Consider the following 20,973-nt stretch of genomic DNA (forward strand, 5'->3'; position numbering starts at 1 on the left):
AAAATCAGAAAGCACATCTCAGGGAACAGTAAAGAAGCCATAGTAAAACAGCAGGGGTCAGAAATCAAAAGATCAGCTCAGAGCCACAGACAACAGATACTGCAAGCTGCTGGATGTGGCCCAGTGAAAGTGACCAAAAAACAAGGGTCTGCACTGAGAGCCGCCATGGGGTTAAGCTGGGCACAACACAGGATACAAAAGAGGTTTTATGCCAGTATTGGTGTGGAACATGAAGGGGAAAGGAAGGAGAGGGAGGTGCAGAAAGAAGCAATGTTTGGGGAGGTAGAAATAGAAAAGACAAAACTCATCTTTATTGATAAAGAGGGAAGACAAACAGAGGAGGAAACAACAGTAGGAAAAATCAAAGACATTCCAAAGATGGTAGAAAACTTATTAGAGCAGTACGACAGAGAAAACAAGTTGACATGGCATGATGATAGAATACCGCAGGATGAGATATGGGTAAAAATTGGAGGGGACCATGGAGGGGGGACATTCAAACTCATGCTTCAAATTGCAAATCTCACCAACCCCAACTCAAAACACAACACGTGTCTCCTGGCCATTGTAGACTGCAAGGACAGTCCAGACAATTTGAGAAGAATCTTAGAACCCTACAAACAACAGCTAGCTGCTCTGCAGTCAATGACATGGCGAAACAAGAGAGTCAAAGTGACCTTGTTTGGGGACTGACTTTCTCCTCAAACTGTATGGACTGTCAGGTGCTCAGGGGACACACCCATGTTTATACTGCACAGCATCCAAATCACAAACACAAAATCCACCTCACTGCAATGAAGGCAACATCACACAGCGCACATTACAGGGCATCAAGACAGACTACAGCAAATACAAACACTCCAAGCAGAAAATCGCCAGCCTGCACAACAATGTAGTCAGGGAGCCTATTGTTGACATAGAACTTAGCCAAGTAGCTCCCCCATACCTGCACATTCTTCTGGGAGTGGTCAAAAAACACCATGACCTGCTGGAGGGGGGGTGTCATTCTCTTGACAAAAAGATAGGAGAGTCAATAGCCAGCCAGGGAAAACAGATAGACAGCGACTCAGCCTTTTCTGAGTTTGTAGACAAGCTGAGTCAGATCCAAAGTGCTGAAGAAGAAAAGAGATTGCTAGAAACTAGGATTGTATTTAACGAGCCTGAAGGTGACAGTACACCACTCAGTGATTTCCAAAAACAGCAACGTGAGCTAGCAGACATGGTAGAAGAAAAAGATGCAGACATTGAATATCTCAAGACACAGCTTGACCTTCCACACCTGGCTGGCCCTCTCACACAACACCTAGATGCTGTACTTCAACAGCATAAAATACACAGACAGGCATACCACGGAGCATCATTCATTGGAAACCACTGTCACAAATATCTCAAGCCAGAAACAATAGAACACATCAGTGACAGTGTAGTCAAGAAAACAGGTGAACTGACTCAAGACGCGGACATAAACCTCAGAGCTAGGAACATTTCCCAGAAGTTTAAAACACTAAACACGCTGTTCTCACGCATTCACGTAAACATCTCACATCAAAGACCCTTGACAGACAGTGACGTTGACACACTGGATAGTGACATCAAACAGTACATGTCTTTCTTCCGCCAACAATTCCCACAAACACGCATCATTCCCAAGCAACACATCCTAGAAAATCACTGCATTCCATTCATTCATTCTCACGGTTTTGGCCTGGCACTACACGGGGAACAAGGGGGGGAGGCAACACACGCAGTCGTCAATTCACTCAAAAAGAAAGTATTAGGGATGCAGTCACAAGATGACAAACTGCGTGTCATCATGCAAGAGCACATGACTATTGTCTCCCCCATGCTTCAGCAAGTCGTACCCCAAGCAGGAGAATCACGGCACAAATCAAAAAGTAAAGAATAAAGAAATTTTCAGCCCTGTTCTTTTCTCCACCCTGAATCCCTCCCTCCCGCACACACACATTGTAAGGAAAAAACAAGAAAAGAAAACAAAAAGTTTGAGTTTAGTCAGTGTCACACTTCAACTGAGTGGATTACCAACTACAAACAAGGAGTTCATACGGATTTATAAGTTCAGGTAGGAATGGATTTTATTATTTAGAACTTACAAATGCATGTCAGTACGTTACATTGTGATCGTTTACTAAAAGCATGGTATCGTCAAGGTGTATCTTTTAGACTGACCAAATGCATGTCGCAAGCAAAGGCACACATACTGACACGCAAAACATCTAGTCGGCGAAAATCTCTCTCCCCCTCTCTGTGTGCGTCTCTGAGGTCTCTCTCTCTCTCTCTCTCTCTCTCTCTGTGCGTCTGTCTCTCTCCCTCTCTCTCTGTGCCTCTCCCCTTTCTCTCTCCGTACACGTTCCTCTGTTTCTCAGTATGTCTGTCCCTGCATATATGTCTGTCTGTCCGTCTCTCTTCCCGTGATGTTGAGAGAAGTGTGAAACTTAAGTGGCTGGCAGCAGTTCTCAGTGGAGCTGATCGTTAAATACTGACACTAATTCCGGGGCGGTCTGCCACCTCTAGGTAACGTATCGGCTATATTTTCCTTCCAGTTGTATCGTGGAGACATGCATGTATATCATGATATAAGTTTTATCTCCAAGTAAAACGATGTACACACACAACACGGAGTTGAAATTGAACTACGTTTCGTGTGTGTTCCTCAGTTCGAACAGAATGTTCGTGTGCTCGCTAAGTTTTGGACCGCTTGTACACTGCCTGTAGGAAATTAAACCTACTCATGTTTGGTATCGTTAAATTTGTCAGAGAATCACACATCCATTCACACCCATAGCGCCCTTCTTGTTGCATTCTGACATAGAGTATTATTTTTTAAAAGCACATAACCCTGTTTCTGACAGTTTATCAGCAGCAGCGAAGCTGTTCACAGCTGTACACACTGCCCGTGTAACATGCGCTCCGCTGAGAATAGCGCGAAGTTAGTGGTGCGCCAGAGCGCTGCCCCATATATTGCCTGCCTGTCTGTCCAGGCTATCACCTTTCCAACGTTTCGCGCTCGCTCGCTGTTCATCCCTCTCCCCTCCGCTTCGCGCCAAAACTAAAAGGGCTGCCTTGTGCCGCCGTGGGTGGTGCAATCAGCAGTGCAGAAGCCCCACCACCAAGCCACGTTATGAGATTAGTGACAGTGACACTGCATGTATGTTCAAGCATTTATGTGTGTGAGTTTTGACACAATTTTAGGGCTGTGTTAGGCATTCATCCATTGCTTGTCTGTGTATGAGCATTCATTGACATGAGTTTTGAGACCATTATTTTAGGGCGACATTTGGTGGGAACAGTGCCATTCAGCATCGTAGGATTGTTTGTTTATAATGTTACTGAACATTGTCTGTTCATGACGGGAACTGCATTTGACTGCTGTGGGGTGTTCCTGGGGGCATGGGTTCGTTTCTTCATCACTGTTCTTCTCTATCTGTCTCCCAGGTCTGAAGCAGAAGATCCTGGACCTCCTGTTATCTTACAACCCTCTGTGGCTCCGCATCGGTCTGGAGGTATGACTCACGGGGTTTCCTTATACTTGGCCCACAGGCTTATGTACAACCAACATTAGATCTTTTTTTTTTTTTAATAGATAAATAATGGGAAGGTATGGACAACAGATCCAGATGATAAGAGGTCTGGAAGTTAGGGGATTGTGTATCATCCACTGGGTGTCCTCTTTGCTTGCTTTGTGTGCATGTGTGTTTCTTTGTCTGTGTGCATGAATGTGTGTTTGTGTATTTCTCTGTTAGGTGTCTCAGTGTCTGTGCACACATGTGAGGGCGTGCATGTGTGTGCATGTGTTTCCTTTACTCTGCATTTGTGTATGTGCATGTGTGTGTATACGTGTGTCCTTGTGTGTGTATTTCTTTGTCTGTGTGTGTGTGTTTGTATGTGTGTTTGTGTGTGTGTATGTTTCTTCTGTTGTGTGGCTCTGTGTTGTGTTTGTATTACTCTGGCATGAATGTGTTTGTGTGTGTCTGTATGTCTTTGTGTGTGTTTGTGTGTCTGTATGTCTGTGTGTGTGTGTGTGTGACAGACGGTGTATGGTGAAGTGCTGCCCGTTCAGACCAACAACGATGTCATTGGGATGTCCCGGTTCATACTCACTCGCCTGCTGACCAGCCCTGATATCTCCGCTCATTACGCACACCCCACTGTGCCCCATCTCTACCATGATGGTGAGTCATCCTGCCTGCATGTGTCATTGTCATGGCAGCAAGAAGGCTGCAGGAAGCTCTGGAGCAGATGAACAGATATCTGGAACAGTTTTGGTTTGGGCAACATGTTTGCATGATTTTTGCCAGTTTTGCATGAAGTGATTTGTTTTGACAGATTTGATAGCTAAACAGGACTTTCAAGGTTTGAAGCCTGGTTAATTGAAAGTGGAGTTTGATCCTGATCTCCCAGACCAGACATTAGTTCTTAATTTCCTGCATATCTTTACACATGCAGGGAATCAGGAACGCATGTCTGCTGAGCTGTAAAGAATATGGTTGACAGGTCACATGAATGTGTTAGAGTCACTGTCTGTGGCACAAGTTATGCTGATGCCATGGCCCCGAACATGTAGATGTTAGCAATAAGTATTACTGTGTGTGTGTGTGTGTGGCACAAGTTATACTGATGTCATGGCCCAGCACATGTAGACATAAGTGTTGTGTATGGCACAGGTTATGCTGATGCCATGGCCCAGAACATGTAGATGTTTGTGCCAGTGTGTGTTTGTGTGGCACGGGCCATGCTGATGTAGACGTTAATGTCACTGTGTGCATGGCACGGGCCATGCTGATGTAGACGTTAATGTCACTGTGTGCGTGGCACAGGCCATGCTGATGTAGACGTTAATGTCACTGTGTGTGTGGCACAGGCCATGCTGATGTAGACGTTAATGTCACTGTGTGCATGGCACGGGCCATGCTGATGTAGACGTTAATGTCACTGTGTGCGTGGCACAGGCCATGCTGATGTAGACGTTAATGTCACTGTGTGTGTGACACAGGGTATGCTGATGTAGACATTAATGTCACTGTGTGTGTGACACAGGGTATGCTGATGTAGACGTTAATGTCACTGTGTGTGTGACACAGGGTATGCTGATGTAGACGTTAATGTCACTGTGTGTGTGACACAGGGTATGCTGATGTAGACGTTAATGTCACTGTGTGTGTAACACAGGGTATGCTGATGTAGACATTAATGTCACTGTGTGTGTAACACAGGGTATGCTGATGTAGACATCAATGTCACTGTGTGTGTGGCACGGGGTATGCTGATGTAGACGTTAATGTCACTGTGTGTGTGGCACGGGCCATGCTGATGTAGACGTTAATGTCACTGTGTGTGTGACACATGGTATGCTGATGTAGACGTTAATGTCACTTTGTGTGTGACACAGGGTATGCTGATGTAGACGTTAATGTCACTTTGTGACAAAGGGTATGCTGATGTAGACATTAATGTCACTGTGTGTGTGACACAGGGTATGCTGGTGTAGACGTTAATGTCACTGTGTGTGTGACACAGGGTATGCTGATGTAGACGTTAATGTCACTGTGTGTGTAACACAGGGTATGCTGGTGTAGACGTTAATGTCACTGTGTGTGTGACACAGGGTATGCTGATGTAGACATTAATGTCACTGTGTGTGTAACACAGGGTATGCTGGTGTAGACGTTAATGTCACTGTGTGTGTGACACAGGGTATGCTGATGTAGACGTTAATGTCACTGTGTGTGTGACACAGGGTATGCTGATGTAGACATTAATGTCACTGTGTGTGTGACACAGGGTATGCTGATGTAGACGTTAATGTCACTGTGTGTGTGACACATGGTATGCTGATGTAGACGTTAATGTCACTGTGTGTGTGACACAGGGTATGCTGATGTAGACATTAATGTCACTGTGTGTGTGACACAGGGTATGCTGATGTAGACGTTAATGTCACTGTGTGTGTGACACAGGGTATGCTGATGTAGACGTTAATGTCACTGTGTGTGTGACACAGGGTATGCTGATGTAGACGTTAATGTCACTGTGTGTGTGACACAGGGTATGCTGATGTAGACGTTAATGTCACTGTGTGTGTGACACAGGGTATGCTGATGTAGACATTAATGTCACTGTGTGTGTGACACAGGGTATGCTGATGTAGACGTTAATGTCACTGTGTGTGTGACACAGGGTATGCTGATGTAGACGTTAATGTCACTGTGTGTGTGACACAGGGTATGCTGATGCAGTGGCTCAACACATGCTGAAAAAGTTCCTGGTGCTGGTCTACTTTTTGGACTGCGCTAAACAGTCGCGCCTCATCACCCATGACCCTTGTCTCTTCTGCAAGGATGCGGAGGTCAAGGTCAGGTCTTGTTTTACTTCCGTGTCATTTTGTTAAGCTGTGTTAATGTCATTATCATTACTTATGGCATCTTCTTCATTCTCATTACTTAGTTATGGCATCTGTACTTGAACAATCAGGAATCTGTCAATTTATTTGTACAAAGTGTTTAAGCTACGATCTGCTCTTAAGTCTTATAATAAGAATGTTCTACTTGAACAACGTGTATATCTTAACTGAGTTCAGATAGCCAAACATGTATGATTTATGACGTGTATCATATATTACCTACCTAAGTATATGTAGTTTAACAAAGTATGATGCATTGTATATGATGATTTTTTTTTTTATCAAACATTTATCTTCTAATACCCTTTCATGGTGAGCAATGGCCTAGAAATGAATGAACCATCCATCCATCCAGTCGACCAAGGCCATGCTGATCCAGTTTTCACGGGACTTTCTGAGCGGGGAGGGCGATGTGACCAAGCACCTGGCCTACCTGGGCTACTTGGTGTCACACCTGCAGACCCCTTTGGATGAGTTTGACTACGCTGTCACCAACCTCTGCACCGACCTCCGCGATGGTGTCAGGCTGGGGTGAGGATTGTATTACTTTTTGTCAGAAGATTTCTCTGTGAAATTCACGCTGCTCTCCCAGGGGAGAGCGAGTCACCATAGTGCAGCATTCTTTTTTTCCCTGTCTGCAGGTGTATTTGTTTTACAGTCAGAATGGATTTTTCTTCAGATTCTTGTATAGAATTTTGCCAGGGACAACCCTTTTTGTTGCCATGTGTTCCTTTTATGTGCGCTAAGTGCATGCTGCACATGGGACCTCAGTTTATTGTCTCATCTGAATGACTGACTAGTGTCCAGACCATCACTCAAGGGCTAGTGGAGGGGGAGAAAATTCTGGCGACTCTGGGATACGATTCTGCAGCCTCAAATTCTCTTGCTTCCTAGGTGAACATGTTACCAGAAGGCTACCACTGTACTGACAGTGGTTGGGGAAATTTCTGCCATCTGTGGTTGAGAATTGAAGTTGATCGTTTTTGTTTTTTAATGTGTTGTTTTATTGTACAGGTTTTTGACACATAGAGTAATAGAACTTTATACTAATTTATGGTGTTGTTTGAGAAAATAGGGGAATTTTATGCAGTCTGTGGATGAGAAGGAGTGTTGATCATTTATTACTATTATTTTAAGAATATTCTTTTGTTATACATGTTTTGGATACACATAGCAATAGAACATAAATTGATATATAACTTATTATCATGTACATATGCAGATGTCTGCTTACACACACATACATGCTCATACACAAAAAAAACAACACACACACAGTCTCTTTCTCTTTCTGGTATAGTCTGGTCTGGTCTCTCTCTCTTTCCCTCTGAAATAAAGTTATAATATCAATATCAGTAAAGGGTTTGTTTTTTTTTCCCCCTTTTTGACATGTTGTATGGTGGGATGATGATAAAGGTATGACATGGTATCACCAGCTGCCTTGGAGAAGTAGTTAAAGTTAGCACTGTGGGCTGACAGCTGGGTTCAATCCCCATCTGAGGTGGGTTATAGCCAGAGCCCAGATCCTACCCAGAGCTGAGCTCGGACCATCCAGTTTACTGATGTGTCTTTGTGAGTGTTGCTCACATTTCCTGACCAACCCTGCAGGTGTCTGTATCTCTCAGCCTGGCTAATGCCAGGATATTTTATAAAAAGACAAGCTTGTCGAGTAGTTCCCAAACCTAAATGGATCCCCATAGCAACATCTTCACCACCATCATCATTTATCATCATTGAACTAAAGAAAACAAAATGTCCCAAAGTCTGGTGCACATAAAAAATAGCTAGAAAAGACCAGTAAAAAGCAAAAAAGCAAAGGTATCTGGTGGGTAAGTTTTTGTTTCTGTTGTGCCATGTGGTGCAGTCGCATTGTGATGCTGCTGTCGGGAGACTGGAGTGCTGCCCCTTCCTTCCGGGCGCCAGCCATCAGCCGCCTGCAGAAGATCCACAACGTGGAGCTGGTGTTCAAACAGCTGACTGGGAGGGGACTGGACCTGCACACTGCCAAAGGTAAGCAACGCTCTGGTGGTGTCAGGTCAAGTCAGCTGCATTATCTCCCTTGTGAAATTGCCATGTGGTCATGTTGCTCACAATCAAATCAAGTCAGCTGTATTCTCTCTTGAGAGAAACTGCCATGTAGTTGTGTAGCTCCCGATCTAGTCTACTGAGCTGTATAATCTCTCAAGAGATATTGCCATGTGGCTGTGTCGTTCACTGGTCTTGTGGCTCATAAACAAGTCAGCTGTATTATCTCTTTAAAGATATTGCCAAATGGTTGTGTGGCTCACAATATAAACATAACATATACATTTAAAATGCATGCACATGAGTAAGCATTTGAAGAGATCACATAAAATTGAATTGACATGTTTAAGAATATTCTACTCACATTCACTCACTCACTCATTCGCTCACTCTTTCATTATATGTACAATATCACTCAAAGTAAAAAGATGTTAAAGGAACCATGGACTTTTGTTTCCCCTGTTTGTTTTATGTTCTGTGTGATGGCTGACTGTTTGTGGGGAGTGTTATGTTCTGTGTGATGGCTGACTGTGGGGAGTGTTATGTTCTGTGTGATGGCTGACTGTGGGGAGTGTTATGTTCTGTGTGATGGCTGACTGTGGGGAGTGTTATGTTCTGTGTGATGGCTGACTGTGGGGAGTGTTATGTTCTGTGTGATGGCTGACTGTTTGTGGGGAGTGTTATGTTCTGTGTGATGGCTGACTGTTTGTGGGGAGTGTTATGTTCTGTGTGATGGCTGACTGTGGGGAGTGTTATGTTCTGTGTGATGGCTGACTGTGGGGAGTGTTATGTTCTGTGTGATGGCTGACTGTTTGTGGGGAGTGTTATGTTCTGTGTGATGGCTGACTGTGGGGAGTGTTATGTTCTGTGTGATGGCTGACTGTTTGTGGGGAGTGTTATGTTCTGTGTGATGGCTGACTGTTCGTGGGGAGTGTTATGTTCTGTGTGATGGCTGACTGTGGGGAGTGTTATGTTCTGTGTGATGGCTGACTGTTTGTGGGGAGTGTTATGTTCTGTGTGATGGCTGACTGTTTGTGGGGAGTGTTATGTTCTGTGTGATGGCTGACTGTTTGTGGGGAGTGTTATGTTCTGTGTGATGGCTGACTGTTTGTGGGGAGTGTTATGTTCTGTGTGATGGCTGACTGTTTGTGGGGAGTGTTATGTTCTGTGTGATGGCTGACTGTGGGGAGTGTTATGTTCTGTGTGATGGCTGACTGTTTGTGGGGAGTGTTATGTTCTGTGTGATGGCTGACTGTTTGTGGGGAGTGTTATGTTCTGTGTGATGGCTGACTGTGGGGAGTGTTATGTTCTGTGTGATGGCTGACTGTTTGTGGGGAGTGTTATGTTCTGTGTGATGGCTGACTGTGGGGAGTGTTATGTTCTGTGTGATGGCTGACTGTTTGTGGGGAGTGTTATGTTCTGTGTGATGGCTGACTGTGGGGAGTGTTATGTTCTGTGTGATGGCTGACTGTTTGTGGGGAGTGTTATGTTCTGTGTGATGGCTGACTGTTTGTGGGGAGTGTTATGTTCTGTGTGATGGCTGACTGTTTGTGGGGAGTGTTATGTTCTGTGTGATGGCTGACTGTTTGTGGGGAGTGTTATGTTCTGTGTGATGGCTGACTGTTTGTGGGGAGTGTTATGTTCTGTGTGATGGCTGACTGTTTGTGGGGAGTGTTATGTTCTGTGTGATGGCTGACTGTTTGTGGGGAGTGTTATGTTCTGTGTGATGGCTGACTGTGGGGAGTGTTATGTTCTGTGTGATGGCTGACTGTTCGTGGGGAGTGTTATGTTCTGTGTGATGGCTGACTGTTCGTGGGGAGTGTTATGTTCTGTGTGATGGCTGACTGTGGGGAGTGTTATGTTCTGTGTGATGGCTGACTGTTTGTGGGGAGTGTTATGTTCTGTGTGATGGCTGACTGTGGGGAGTGTTATGTTCTGTGTGATGGCTGACTGTGGGGAGTGTTATGTTCTGTGTGATGGCTGACTGTTCGTGGGGAGTGTTATGTTCTGTGTGATGGCTAACTGCGGGCAGGAGGCACCGTCAGTGCTCGAGACATCGTGGATGGACACAGGGAGAAAACGCTGGCCTTTCTCTGGAAACTCATCTTCCACTTTCAGGTATGTAATGGAGATTAACGGCTGGTTTTAGGGTAGGTTTAGGTAGGAGGGAGGGATAGAGATACAGTGGGTAAATATGGATAAAAGGCTAAAAAGGATATATGTGCTGGCCAGGGGCATATAGAGGCCAGTCAAACAGTTTTGTTTTATTTACATTAGTCAAAGAAGAAGAATAAGGCAGTGTAGTAAACCTTCTAGCAAATGGGACTTTTGATCCCCTTCTCCACCCCTACACCCTTTTACTCTACCCAACCAATCCCTACTCCATCCAACACCCTTCTACCATACCCAAACCCAACCATCACAGGTAGTATGTTTTTCTTCTTCTTTTTTTTTTTTTTTTTTTTTTTTGTTGTTGTCTTTTTGTCTTACTCTACCCCACCCATCCCTCTCTCTGTGAAAACTTATCTTCCACTTATCATCATTGTGCTGTGTTGGGTGTGCCGACCAGACAATGGCAATGCTGAATGAGCAAGAGCTGCAGGAGGAGGTGGACATCTTGCAACGAACTCTGCGGGTCAAGGTGTGTATGCAGAGGATGCTGGGACACCCCCCTGACTCCAACTCTGTGGGTAAGTCACAAGACGCCTCACTCTCTTATTACCCGTTACGCCCTCTACACTTTAGGGCAGCATCAAAGAACTGACACTCTTGTCTGTGGCTAAGTCTCAAGGCTCTTTATTGGCTTCAGACAGAAGAGTTTGGTATGTGCTTTGGATGTTAAGAAATGACTTAGATCATCAGCCATTCCACACCTGAAATATCCAGACACAATGACTGCTGACTCTTGGTGAACTGTGCTCAGTGTGCCATGAATCTGAAGTGCAACAACAACTTCTTGTGTACTTTTAGGTGATGTGATTGATTTTGCTGCACAAATTTGATGCAGTCCAAGAGGAAGATGAAGAATGGTGACCAACATCCTGATGTTTAACTTCAGTCTTACTTCAAATGGCTGACAGCCCTTCACTGACGAATGTACTTGTCAGCAGCAGTCAGAGGTTAAGGAAGGAATGCAGGGAATGGTGGCTATGTCTTCAACAAAAACTGAAAAGGGAAAACTTTTAATTTGAGCACTCTCTACAAGTGTTGTCAAACTGAATCAAAAGAACATGTGGACTTTGCTTCAGTGTTTTTGTTGTTTCTGTTGTATTTTATGTGTGTGTGAACATGTATTTATGTATACACCCGCACAGCATTATGTTTAAGTACAGTGTGTCCCTGAAAATTCTTTAAGATCTAAACCCATTTCTGATTTTCACATTTGTTCTTGATGGTAAGATTCTGGGGTAGGCATGTATCAAAGGTTAAGGATCCCATAACCTTTAATGGTCATCAGAGCAGTGAATTCATGCCCAGTGTGTTTAGGGCTCAGCATAGAAAGGCAGGGCCCAATCCTCTCCTTCAGCACTTTAACTTTCCCCAACTGAAGTCAGGTACCCCTTGACACCTGGGTGGAGTGATAAAATTCAGAGTAGAGTTCCATTTGTGGGGACACAACACCATGCTGAAACAGGGCCTCGTTGTCATATATGTATATTACTACTGAACACAGTTTCCTTTTTTTTTATTGTCTTAACTTTGCTTCTAACCAGCAGTTAATGCTTTCTGAACTGCATACAACTGAATGAATTGCTGTGTCATACTTGTGTTCATACAGTATCATGTTTTTTGGTATTTGATTATATTAATGCAGGGGACTGATCTAAATGTTATGAACATGTGATTCACATACATTTACTATTTTCCTCACACAGCTCGGCGTGATTCCGGAGGAGACAGTGTGCCGATGGACAATCCCATGATGCAGCTGCTGTTGAAGTGGTGCCGAACTGTGTGTCTACACTACGGTGTGAAGGTAACTGTGTGTGTGTTTTTGTGTGCTCCAGTCTTTTTTCTGAATGATCACATGTCACTGCTTGAACCGTGAGGTCGGGCCACAACATGAGTGCTTTCAGAAGTCTGGGTTAGAGGTCAAAGTTCAAGTTGTGATTGGTAGGGCCACATTAGTGCTTTCGGAAGTCTGGGTTAGAGATCAAAGGTCAAGGTTGTGATTGGTTAGGCCCACAACATGAGTGCTTTCAAAATTCTGGGTTAGAGGTCAAAGGTCATGGTTGTGATTGGTTAGTGCCATGACATGAGTACTTTTGAAAGTCTGGGTTAGAGGTCAAAGGTCAAGGTTGTGATTGGTAAGAGCCATATGTGTGCTTTTAAAAGTCAGCAAGGTTCGTAGGGTCCTTTCAAGTCCTTTTAAGTCCTTAGGAATTGGATTTTGGTCAAAAGGCCTTTTAAGTGCTTTGATTCAGCAAGTTGGTCCTTTTAACTCATCAGGAGGTCCTTTTAATTTTTGAAAGGTACTGTTAAGTCCTGTTTTATGAAGAGAAAGAGACTTGAGAACGAAACTGAAACACCTTCGACACCAAAACCGCAAGTTGCAAAGCGCGTTGAAAGATGCCGACGCGATCGTCTGAAACTCAGTACTTACTGTAGGAGGATACAGCCTATAGGCCTAGGCCCTAACAGTAGTGCGCTTTCTGCTCGGTGGCAGACGCGAAGCGTGGTACAGTGGCTGTGAGTCACGCCTGCTGCTGCTGCTTTGCTTAGGCCTAGCCTACAGTGACGTGAATTGCAAAGACTAAATACGACAGTCAATTGGGATTAGCTGTTCTTTCGTTTATGAGAGGTAAGTGTCTGCTGTTCTGCATGTCAAATAGATTGGGGTGTACTGTAAAGTCATGTCGGCAAAGGTCCTTTTAAACTGATTTGAGGTCCTTATAAAGTCCTTTAAAGGTCCTTTTTTGGCTTCATGCCCACCACCTGGGAACCCTGGTCAGGGTTGGAGGTCAAGGTTGTGATTGGTCAGGGCCACAAAATGAGTGCTTTCAAAAGTCAGGTTTAGAGGTCAAAGCCCAAGGTTGTGATTGGTTCGGGACACAGCATGAACACTTGCAGAAGTCAGGGTTAGAGGTCAAAGGTTAAGATTGTGATTGGTTTGTGCCAGGACATGTGTACTTTCAAAAGCCAGGGTACACTTAGAGGAAAAAGATAAAGGTTGTGATTGGTTAAGGCCAGAACATGATTGCTTTCAAACGTCAAGGTTAGAGGTCAAAGGTTACGGCTGGGATTGGTTTGGGCCAGAATATGAATCCTTTCAAAAGTCAGTCAGAGGTCAAGATTGTGACTGGTTTGGGCCACAACATGAGTGCTTTCAAAAGTCCAGGTTAAAGATCAATGTCATAGCATTGTACAGGCTCCATCTTCCGATGCCAATCCCTAGACTCAGTGGATATGAATTTACTTCTCTGATGGCTGTAAAAGGCTATTGGACCTTTAACTTTTCTTCTTTTTTTTTCAAACTTTTTTTAAAAGCTGTGTGTGTGTGTGACCAGGTGGAGAACTTCACGGTGTCCTTCTCTGATGGGCGCGCCCTGTGCTGCCTGCTGCACCACTATCACCCCGCCCTGCTGCCGCTGTCCCTCATCCACTTCCGCACCTCACAAAGCCTGCAGGAGGCCGCTGAGAGCGCCCAGGATGGCACAGGGGCAGATGACTCCGAGCTCAGCCAGGACTGGGGAGTGTTCCCCCTTGGAGGTAGAGTGTGGGTGGGGTTGGCGGGGGGGGGTATGTTTTGTAGTATGTGTGAGTGTGTGTGCGTGTGTGACTGTGTGTGTAAATTTGTTTTTCGGTCTCTCTGTGTGTTGTGTGAACAAAAGAGAAATGGTGAAAGAATCATGCTGCAGCAAAATATTGTATGTATGCATGCATAAAAGCACAACAGCAGATATGTACATGTATCTCCTTCCATCCACAGCTCACTTTTTTCACCGTGTGAAAGGTTGTCCTGAGTGTTCTCCAGCTGATGTCACTTGTGGTTCATTCATCCAGTTCTTTAGGTGGTTGATGAACAAATCCTCCATTCACTGACTCACACTCTGGACATACTACACAACAGATGGTTGACAGACTGAATGACAGGCTACAAGATGAGAAACAGCCATTGACTGCAGTAGCAGGTTGAGAGCAAGGATCACAAACTGGTTTGTACCATGAGCCATCTCTCCGTTTAACAGCGGCAGAGGAGATGGCTGAATGAACACAATGTGATATGTGTGTGTGCACTGTGGAAGAATTTCATGCTGTTCATATGTTATTGTGTTTTTTTTAAGTATGTTTCATATTCACTTTATTGTTGTGTTTATGTGATCCTTGCAGTGTGTTTGAACAGGCACAAAAGTTTCCCCTATGAGGGATTATTAAAGTTGCATTGTACTGTATTGTATCATCGTATTGCATTGTACTGTATTGTATTATATTGTATTGTATTTTCATGTTTTGTATTTATCATATTGTGTATTGCTCCATTGTATTATATTGTTGTGTCATGTTGTATTGCATTGTACTGTGTGCAGGGGAGATGGACCAGTCCCTCTTTGAAACACTGCTGGTGAACGAGAAGGAGAACTTCAGGAATCTGTATGAGAAGGTGAGCTGAGGTGATGACCAGTACTTCCAGTGAACTGTATGAAAAACACAAAACAGCAACAAAAATCTGCAGAAAAATATCATAGTGGCAAAACTTTTGATGATATCACTTCATTAAGGTTTGTTTTGTTTGGCAGTTTGGTCAAGCTTTCCCAAGTTTCCTAAATCTGAGTAGTTGTTCAAAATAACCAATCCTGGTTGAATTCTGTAGCATGTGACCAGTCTCAGCCTGCCACAACACACATCATGATGCTTGACAGAAACAAAAAGCAACATCAAAGGAGTGTGGTCCAGCAGGAAAAAAGTTTTAAAAGTTAAAAGTTCATCATCAAGACTTTTTCTTCATACACAGAAATATATCCTTTCATTATCGCTTCGGAAGCATTTATCTTGCAAGTATATGAGGTGCACTACTCATAATGTTAAACTTTCCTGTGATCAGTCATGGAGCATTTGATGACCAGTCATCAGAATTGGTTGACTATGAGACTTGTGATCCAGTGTTTACAAGTGATCAGGGTTCAAGGCCCTGTTTCAGCATGATGATGTCCTTGCGAAAGACACTTTACTCCATTTTTTCCTCACTCCATCCAAGTGTGAATGGGGAAGGTTAAAATGGCTGAAGGAGAGGATTGGGCCCCACCTTCCTGTGACAAACCCTAGATATAGTGGATATGAAATCACTGTACCAATGGTTGTATAAGGCTGTGGGACCTTTGAACATATTAACCATATTTGGACAGGTGTCGGAACTGGGTGGCATTCCTCTGATGCTGAAGGCATCGGACATGTCCAACACAATACCTGACGAGCGTGTGGTGGTCACCTACGTTTCCTACCTGTGCGCTCGGCTCTTGGACTTGCGAGAGGAGACGAGGGCTGCTCGCATCATCCAGTTGGCATGGCGACGCTTCTGTCTGCGTCGTTCTGCAAGGTTGCGACAGGTACGTCTATAACTGTTCACTTGTGTGAAACCTGACACTGTTGCATAACACTGAGTGGATGATATTCAGTTAGCTCTATGGTCATGATGTTTATAATGTGTGCTGTATGCAAATATCATCTTTTTGTCCTTAAATTTCATGAGTTATGGATTGTGTTCATATTGTGGTGTTCTCTTGTGCTTGGGAAACGTGAGAAAGGAAAGAGAGGCAGGGAAAAGGAAAATCTTAAAAACTGAAGCAGAAAGTAATATTGCACTGTAGATGGTGACAACAAAAAAGAAACTGTCAGTTGTTAGACAGTTTGTAGGAATGCAGATGCATTGTGTGTCAGGTCAGGGGCATAGCCCTTGCTACTGGTACCATGTAACCCAGTACTACCTGCCGCATGTGAAGTCTCCCAACGACGGACCAGGCGGAGGAGGAAACCTTTCCCAACGGCTGTGAAGGCGGAAGAGGATGACCAAAGGGCAGGGGGAGCTCTTACCCTTGGTGGAAGTCCGCCTAGGAGACGGAGCTTCGAAGAAAAAACCTGCACCTGCAGTGCCGATGCCGTCCTACACGTGGCAGTATCTGCACCCGTGTGGGACTGTGAGCGTCAGTAGGCGAGAGAGAGGGGAAAGGACTACACAACTCCTCCTCGGCTAAAAAAAAAGTCACCTGTGCTGGTCAGGCAACCAGGCTAATGTCGGAACGACAAGCTAGCCCTTCAACACCCAGCTTTTCCAAGCCCTGCGGCGATGGAGAAGTGGTAACGGGGACAGGCAGAGGATGCGGCTGTGGGGTGATGGCCTTCCGCCGTAGACTAGGGCAGATACGGCGCCCGTATCCTCCCACAGTGTCAGAACAGCCCTTTTTAGGGACAGCACTGCTCTCCCCACATGGGGAAGGGGAGATAAAAGGATCCCCAAACAAAAGCCTGCCTCTCATAGTACCTAGTAGGAAACCGCACCTACTTGTACATCCAACAATAGCGGTTGAAAACAGAAGAAAAGAACCAGGAGTCATGCCCTGACTCTGGGTGCCTGGAATGTTCGCACCCTCTTAGACAGAGACGACAGACCAGAAAGACGCACAGCACTCATTGCTAGAATGCTTGATCGCTACCAGGTGGATATAGCAGCCCTGAGTGAAACCAGGTTTGCGGGTGAAACCCAGCTGGAGGAAGTTGTAGGGGGCTACACCGTCTACTGCATTGGGAAGCCAGATGGCACCCCAAGAACCTCAGGCGTGGGCTTTGCCATACGAACCAAACTTGCACGACAGCTTGACACCCTTCCATGTGGGATAAACGACAGGCTGATGACCCTGCGTCTGAAGCTGTCCAAGGATCATTTCGCCACAGTCATCAGCTGCTATGCCCCGACGATGACCAACCCTGATGACATCAAAGAAGCTTTCTACGAGGAGCTCAGCCGCACCATTTCAGCAGTAGACAGAAAGGACAGGCTGATCATCTTTGGGGATTTCAATGCCCGCGTCAGTGTGGACTTCTCCTCGTGGCCAAAAGTCCTAGGACAGCACGGCACTGGCAAGTGCAACTCCAACCGACTGCTTTTACCCTTGTTCTGCGCACAGCATGGACTGACCATCACCAACACCCTCTTCCAACAAGCGGACAAGTACAAGAACACATGGATGCACCCCCGCTCCAAGCAATGGCACATGCTGGACTATGTGATTGTCCGGCAGAGGGACAGAGGTGATGTTTCCATTACACGCTGCATGAGAGGAGCAGTCTGTTGGTCGGACCATCGCCTGGTATGCAGCAAGATGAACATCAGACTTGCATGCAAGCTCCAACCAGCCAGGCAGAAACCCCCTAGGAAGCTGAGTATCCACCGCCTCCGTATCACCAAGGACGTGCTGCAGCAGCAAATCCAAGTAGCTCTCCAAGAAATTCCTGCATTGACTGATGTAGAAGAGGTATGGAGCACCTTTAGAGATGCTGTGTACACAGCAGCAGCTGACACACTCGGCTTTCTACAGAGGAGCCACAAAGACTGGTTTGACGAGAACGACTCTGGAATCTCCAAGCTCCTGAACACACTGCATATACGGCATCAGGATCACATTTCCGATAAAGACTGCCAGAGGAAGGAGAACCAGTTCTTGCAAACCAAGCAACTTGCACAGAAGAGGCTGCGTGAGATGAACACCTGGTGGGAGAGAAAGTCCGAAGAGCTTCAGTCCGCCGCTGATGCTCATGACATGAAGACCTTCCATGATGGTCTCCGAGCTGTGTTTGGGCTGAGAGTCACAGGATCAACCCCGGTCCGAGCCTTGGACCAGACCACCCTCCTGACCGACAAGAAAGACATCCTTGCCCGCTGGGCAGAGCACTTCAACACCCTCCTCAACAGGAACTCGTCCATATCAGACGAGGCAATTGCAGCCCTCCCACAGCTACCAGTCAGTGACTCGCTAGCTGCCCCTCCCACCAAGGTCGAAACCCAGAAGGCCCTGAAGCTGACAACGTCAGGAAAAGCACCAGGAGCGGATGGAATCCAGGCTGACGTCTACAAGTATGGAGGCGAGGTGCTGACAGACAAGCTGACCGCCCTGTTCCAGTCTATCTGGGAGAGAGGGGAGGTCCCACAGGATTTCAGGGATGCTTCTATTGTCCACATTTACAAACGGAAGGGAGACAAAACATCCTGCGATAACCACTGTGGGATCTCTCTCCTCTGCATCGCTGGCAAGATCTTTGCCCGCATCATACTGAATAGACTGGTTGACCATGTCTCCAACACAGTCATTCCTGAAGCACAGTGTGGCTTCAGCTCAGGCAGGGGAATATGTGACATGGTGTTTGCTGTACGCCAGATGCAAGAGAAGTGCCGTGAGCAGAACAGGGAGCTCCACATGGTCTTTGTAGACCTGACTAAGGCCTTCGACACGGTGAACCGCCGTGGTCTGTGGAAGATCCTCCTAAAGTTCGGCTGCCCAGACAGCCTAATCCAGCTGATTGCGTCTTTCCATGATGGCATGCAGGCGAGAGTACAGGAAAATACTGACATGTCGGATCCGTTCCCTATGGTAAATGGAGTGAAGCAGGGCTGCGTCCTGGCACCCACACTGTTCTCCATTCTCTTCTCTGCCATGCTGATTGATGCCTTCCAAGACTGACCAGTGCATCTACATTCAGTTTCGCACAGATGGCAAACTTTTCAACTTGCGGTGACTCCACGCCAGGTCCAAGGTGTTTGAGGCACTGTTGAGAGAATTCCTCTTCGCTGATGACTGCGCGCTTGCTGCACACACCCATGAGGACATGCAGTTCATTATGGACAGGTTCTCAACCTCCTGCAGACGCTTTGGACTCACCATCAGCCTCAGCAAGACCGAGTCCATGTACCAATCGGCTAGCTCACAGAACGCCAGTGCCTCCCCCCCACCTGCAATCAAGATCAATGACAGAGAGATCAAGTCAGTCAACAAGTTTTGCTACCTGGGCAGCACCCTATGCAGCAACGGAGCCCTTGATGCAGAAGTGACGCTGCGTATTGCCAAGACCAGCTCCACCTTTGGCAGACTCAACAACAGGCTGTGGAACAACAGAGGCATCAGGCTCAGCACCAAGATGAAAACCTACAGAGCTGTTGTGCTGACCACCTTGTTGTACTGCTGTGAAACATGGACGACGTATCGCCATTCAACAACTTGAGCAGTTTCACCAGAGATGCCTACGAAAGATTCTCGGCATAAAGTGGCGAGACAGGGTCTCCAACCTCTAGGTCCTAGAGAGGAGCAGCCTGCCCAGCATCGAAAGCCTGCTGATCCAGTGCCAGCTACGCTGGACAGGACACGTTGTCCGCATGACAGACAGCAGGATCCAAAGATCCTTTTGTATGGCCAGCTGAAGGAAGGCCACCACAAACTTGGAAGACCCTGCAAGCGCTTCAAGGACACCTTGAAGACAAACCTCAAAGCCTGTGACATAGACATCGCTTCCTGGGAAACTGATGCCCTTGACCGCTCTCACTGGAGGATGCTGTGCTCTAGTGGCATAAAGATGTTTGAAAACGAGAGAACGCCGGCCATTAAGGAGAAGCGTGAGCGAAGGAAGCAGGGCTCAACTTCTGGAGACGTTTTCCCTTGCAACACCTGTGGGAAGTGCTGCGCATCCAGAATCGTCCTCTTCTCCCATATGGTGGACACCGACAGATAAGCCTGCCTGCCTACTCATCCATTGGACCGACGGGAGACTCCATCATCAGATGCATGGTATGGTATGTGTAACTGTAGTATGATTTCATACATAATGCAATCCCAATAGCTGTACATAGAATATCAGAGAGATGCTTGTCATTGCAATGAGATGATAAACCATGGTTCTGTATATAGCATACTCTAAATGCATGTAAAAGAACCCAAAGCAACAAAAAGTTGTCCCAGGCGAAATTTTATGTAAATGTAAAATTTGCTCTAATATAAATGTGTTTGTGAGAGCATGCATGACTGGAATCTGACTGAATTACACAGGAAATGAATGATTAGCACCTGAAGGCAGCTGTCAGTCAGCTCTACCCAGGTAGGCAGACTGTTGTGCAAATGACTCCATGTTTGTAAAGCGCTTAGAGCTTGGTTTATGACCGAGGATAGGAGCTCCATGAGATCAGTAATGATAATAAGACACTAAAGAGATGACAGATGAAATGATGCAGTGGTTGATGGCGGCTGTGTCACAGAAATGCATTGCCGCCTGCATCATCATCCAGAGAGCCTGGCGACAGTATCTGGTCACCATGACGACACAGAGACTGGCGGCAGCGGCAGTGTGTGTTCAGTCGGTGTGGAGGGGCCGGCAGGCACGTCACAAGGTGACCCTCCTCCGACAGGCCAGGGCCAACTCCGCCATGCACCAGGCAGCCACTACGATTCAGGTCAGTTCTCCGTCTCTGGGGTGTGTGACAGCTGAACCCTCTGCCCACGGTTTGTCAGTCATGCAAGTCTGCAAAAGTCTTGGAAAATGAGAGAACCATTTCC

The 20,973-nt window shown here is 46.0% G+C and overlaps 1 protein-coding gene across 1 annotated transcript in view; it reads left to right on the plus strand.

Annotated features, from left to right (window-relative positions):
- Nucleotides 1-20,973, plus strand: part of LOC143289805 (uncharacterized) — a 52,914-nt gene that overhangs the window by 10,879 nt on the left and 21,062 nt on the right. The window contains exons 6-17 of the mRNA XM_076598963.1: nt 3,454-3,521; nt 4,049-4,190; nt 6,240-6,370; nt 6,774-6,949; nt 8,283-8,428; nt 10,476-10,561; nt 11,013-11,133; nt 12,319-12,419; nt 13,951-14,152; nt 14,971-15,044; nt 15,787-15,987; nt 20,676-20,870. Coding sequence (XP_076455078.1) covers nt 3,454-3,521; nt 4,049-4,190; nt 6,240-6,370; nt 6,774-6,949; nt 8,283-8,428; nt 10,476-10,561; nt 11,013-11,133; nt 12,319-12,419; nt 13,951-14,152; nt 14,971-15,044; nt 15,787-15,987; nt 20,676-20,870 — 1,643 coding nt within the window. The remainder of the gene's footprint in view (nt 1-3,453; nt 3,522-4,048; nt 4,191-6,239; nt 6,371-6,773; nt 6,950-8,282; nt 8,429-10,475; nt 10,562-11,012; nt 11,134-12,318; nt 12,420-13,950; nt 14,153-14,970; nt 15,045-15,786; nt 15,988-20,675; nt 20,871-20,973) is intronic.

Source organism: Babylonia areolata, chromosome 14 (genome assembly GCF_041734735.1).
Source record: "Babylonia areolata isolate BAREFJ2019XMU chromosome 14, ASM4173473v1, whole genome shotgun sequence".
In the NCBI taxonomy this organism is placed as follows: Eukaryota; Metazoa; Mollusca; class Gastropoda; order Neogastropoda; family Buccinidae; genus Babylonia; species Babylonia areolata.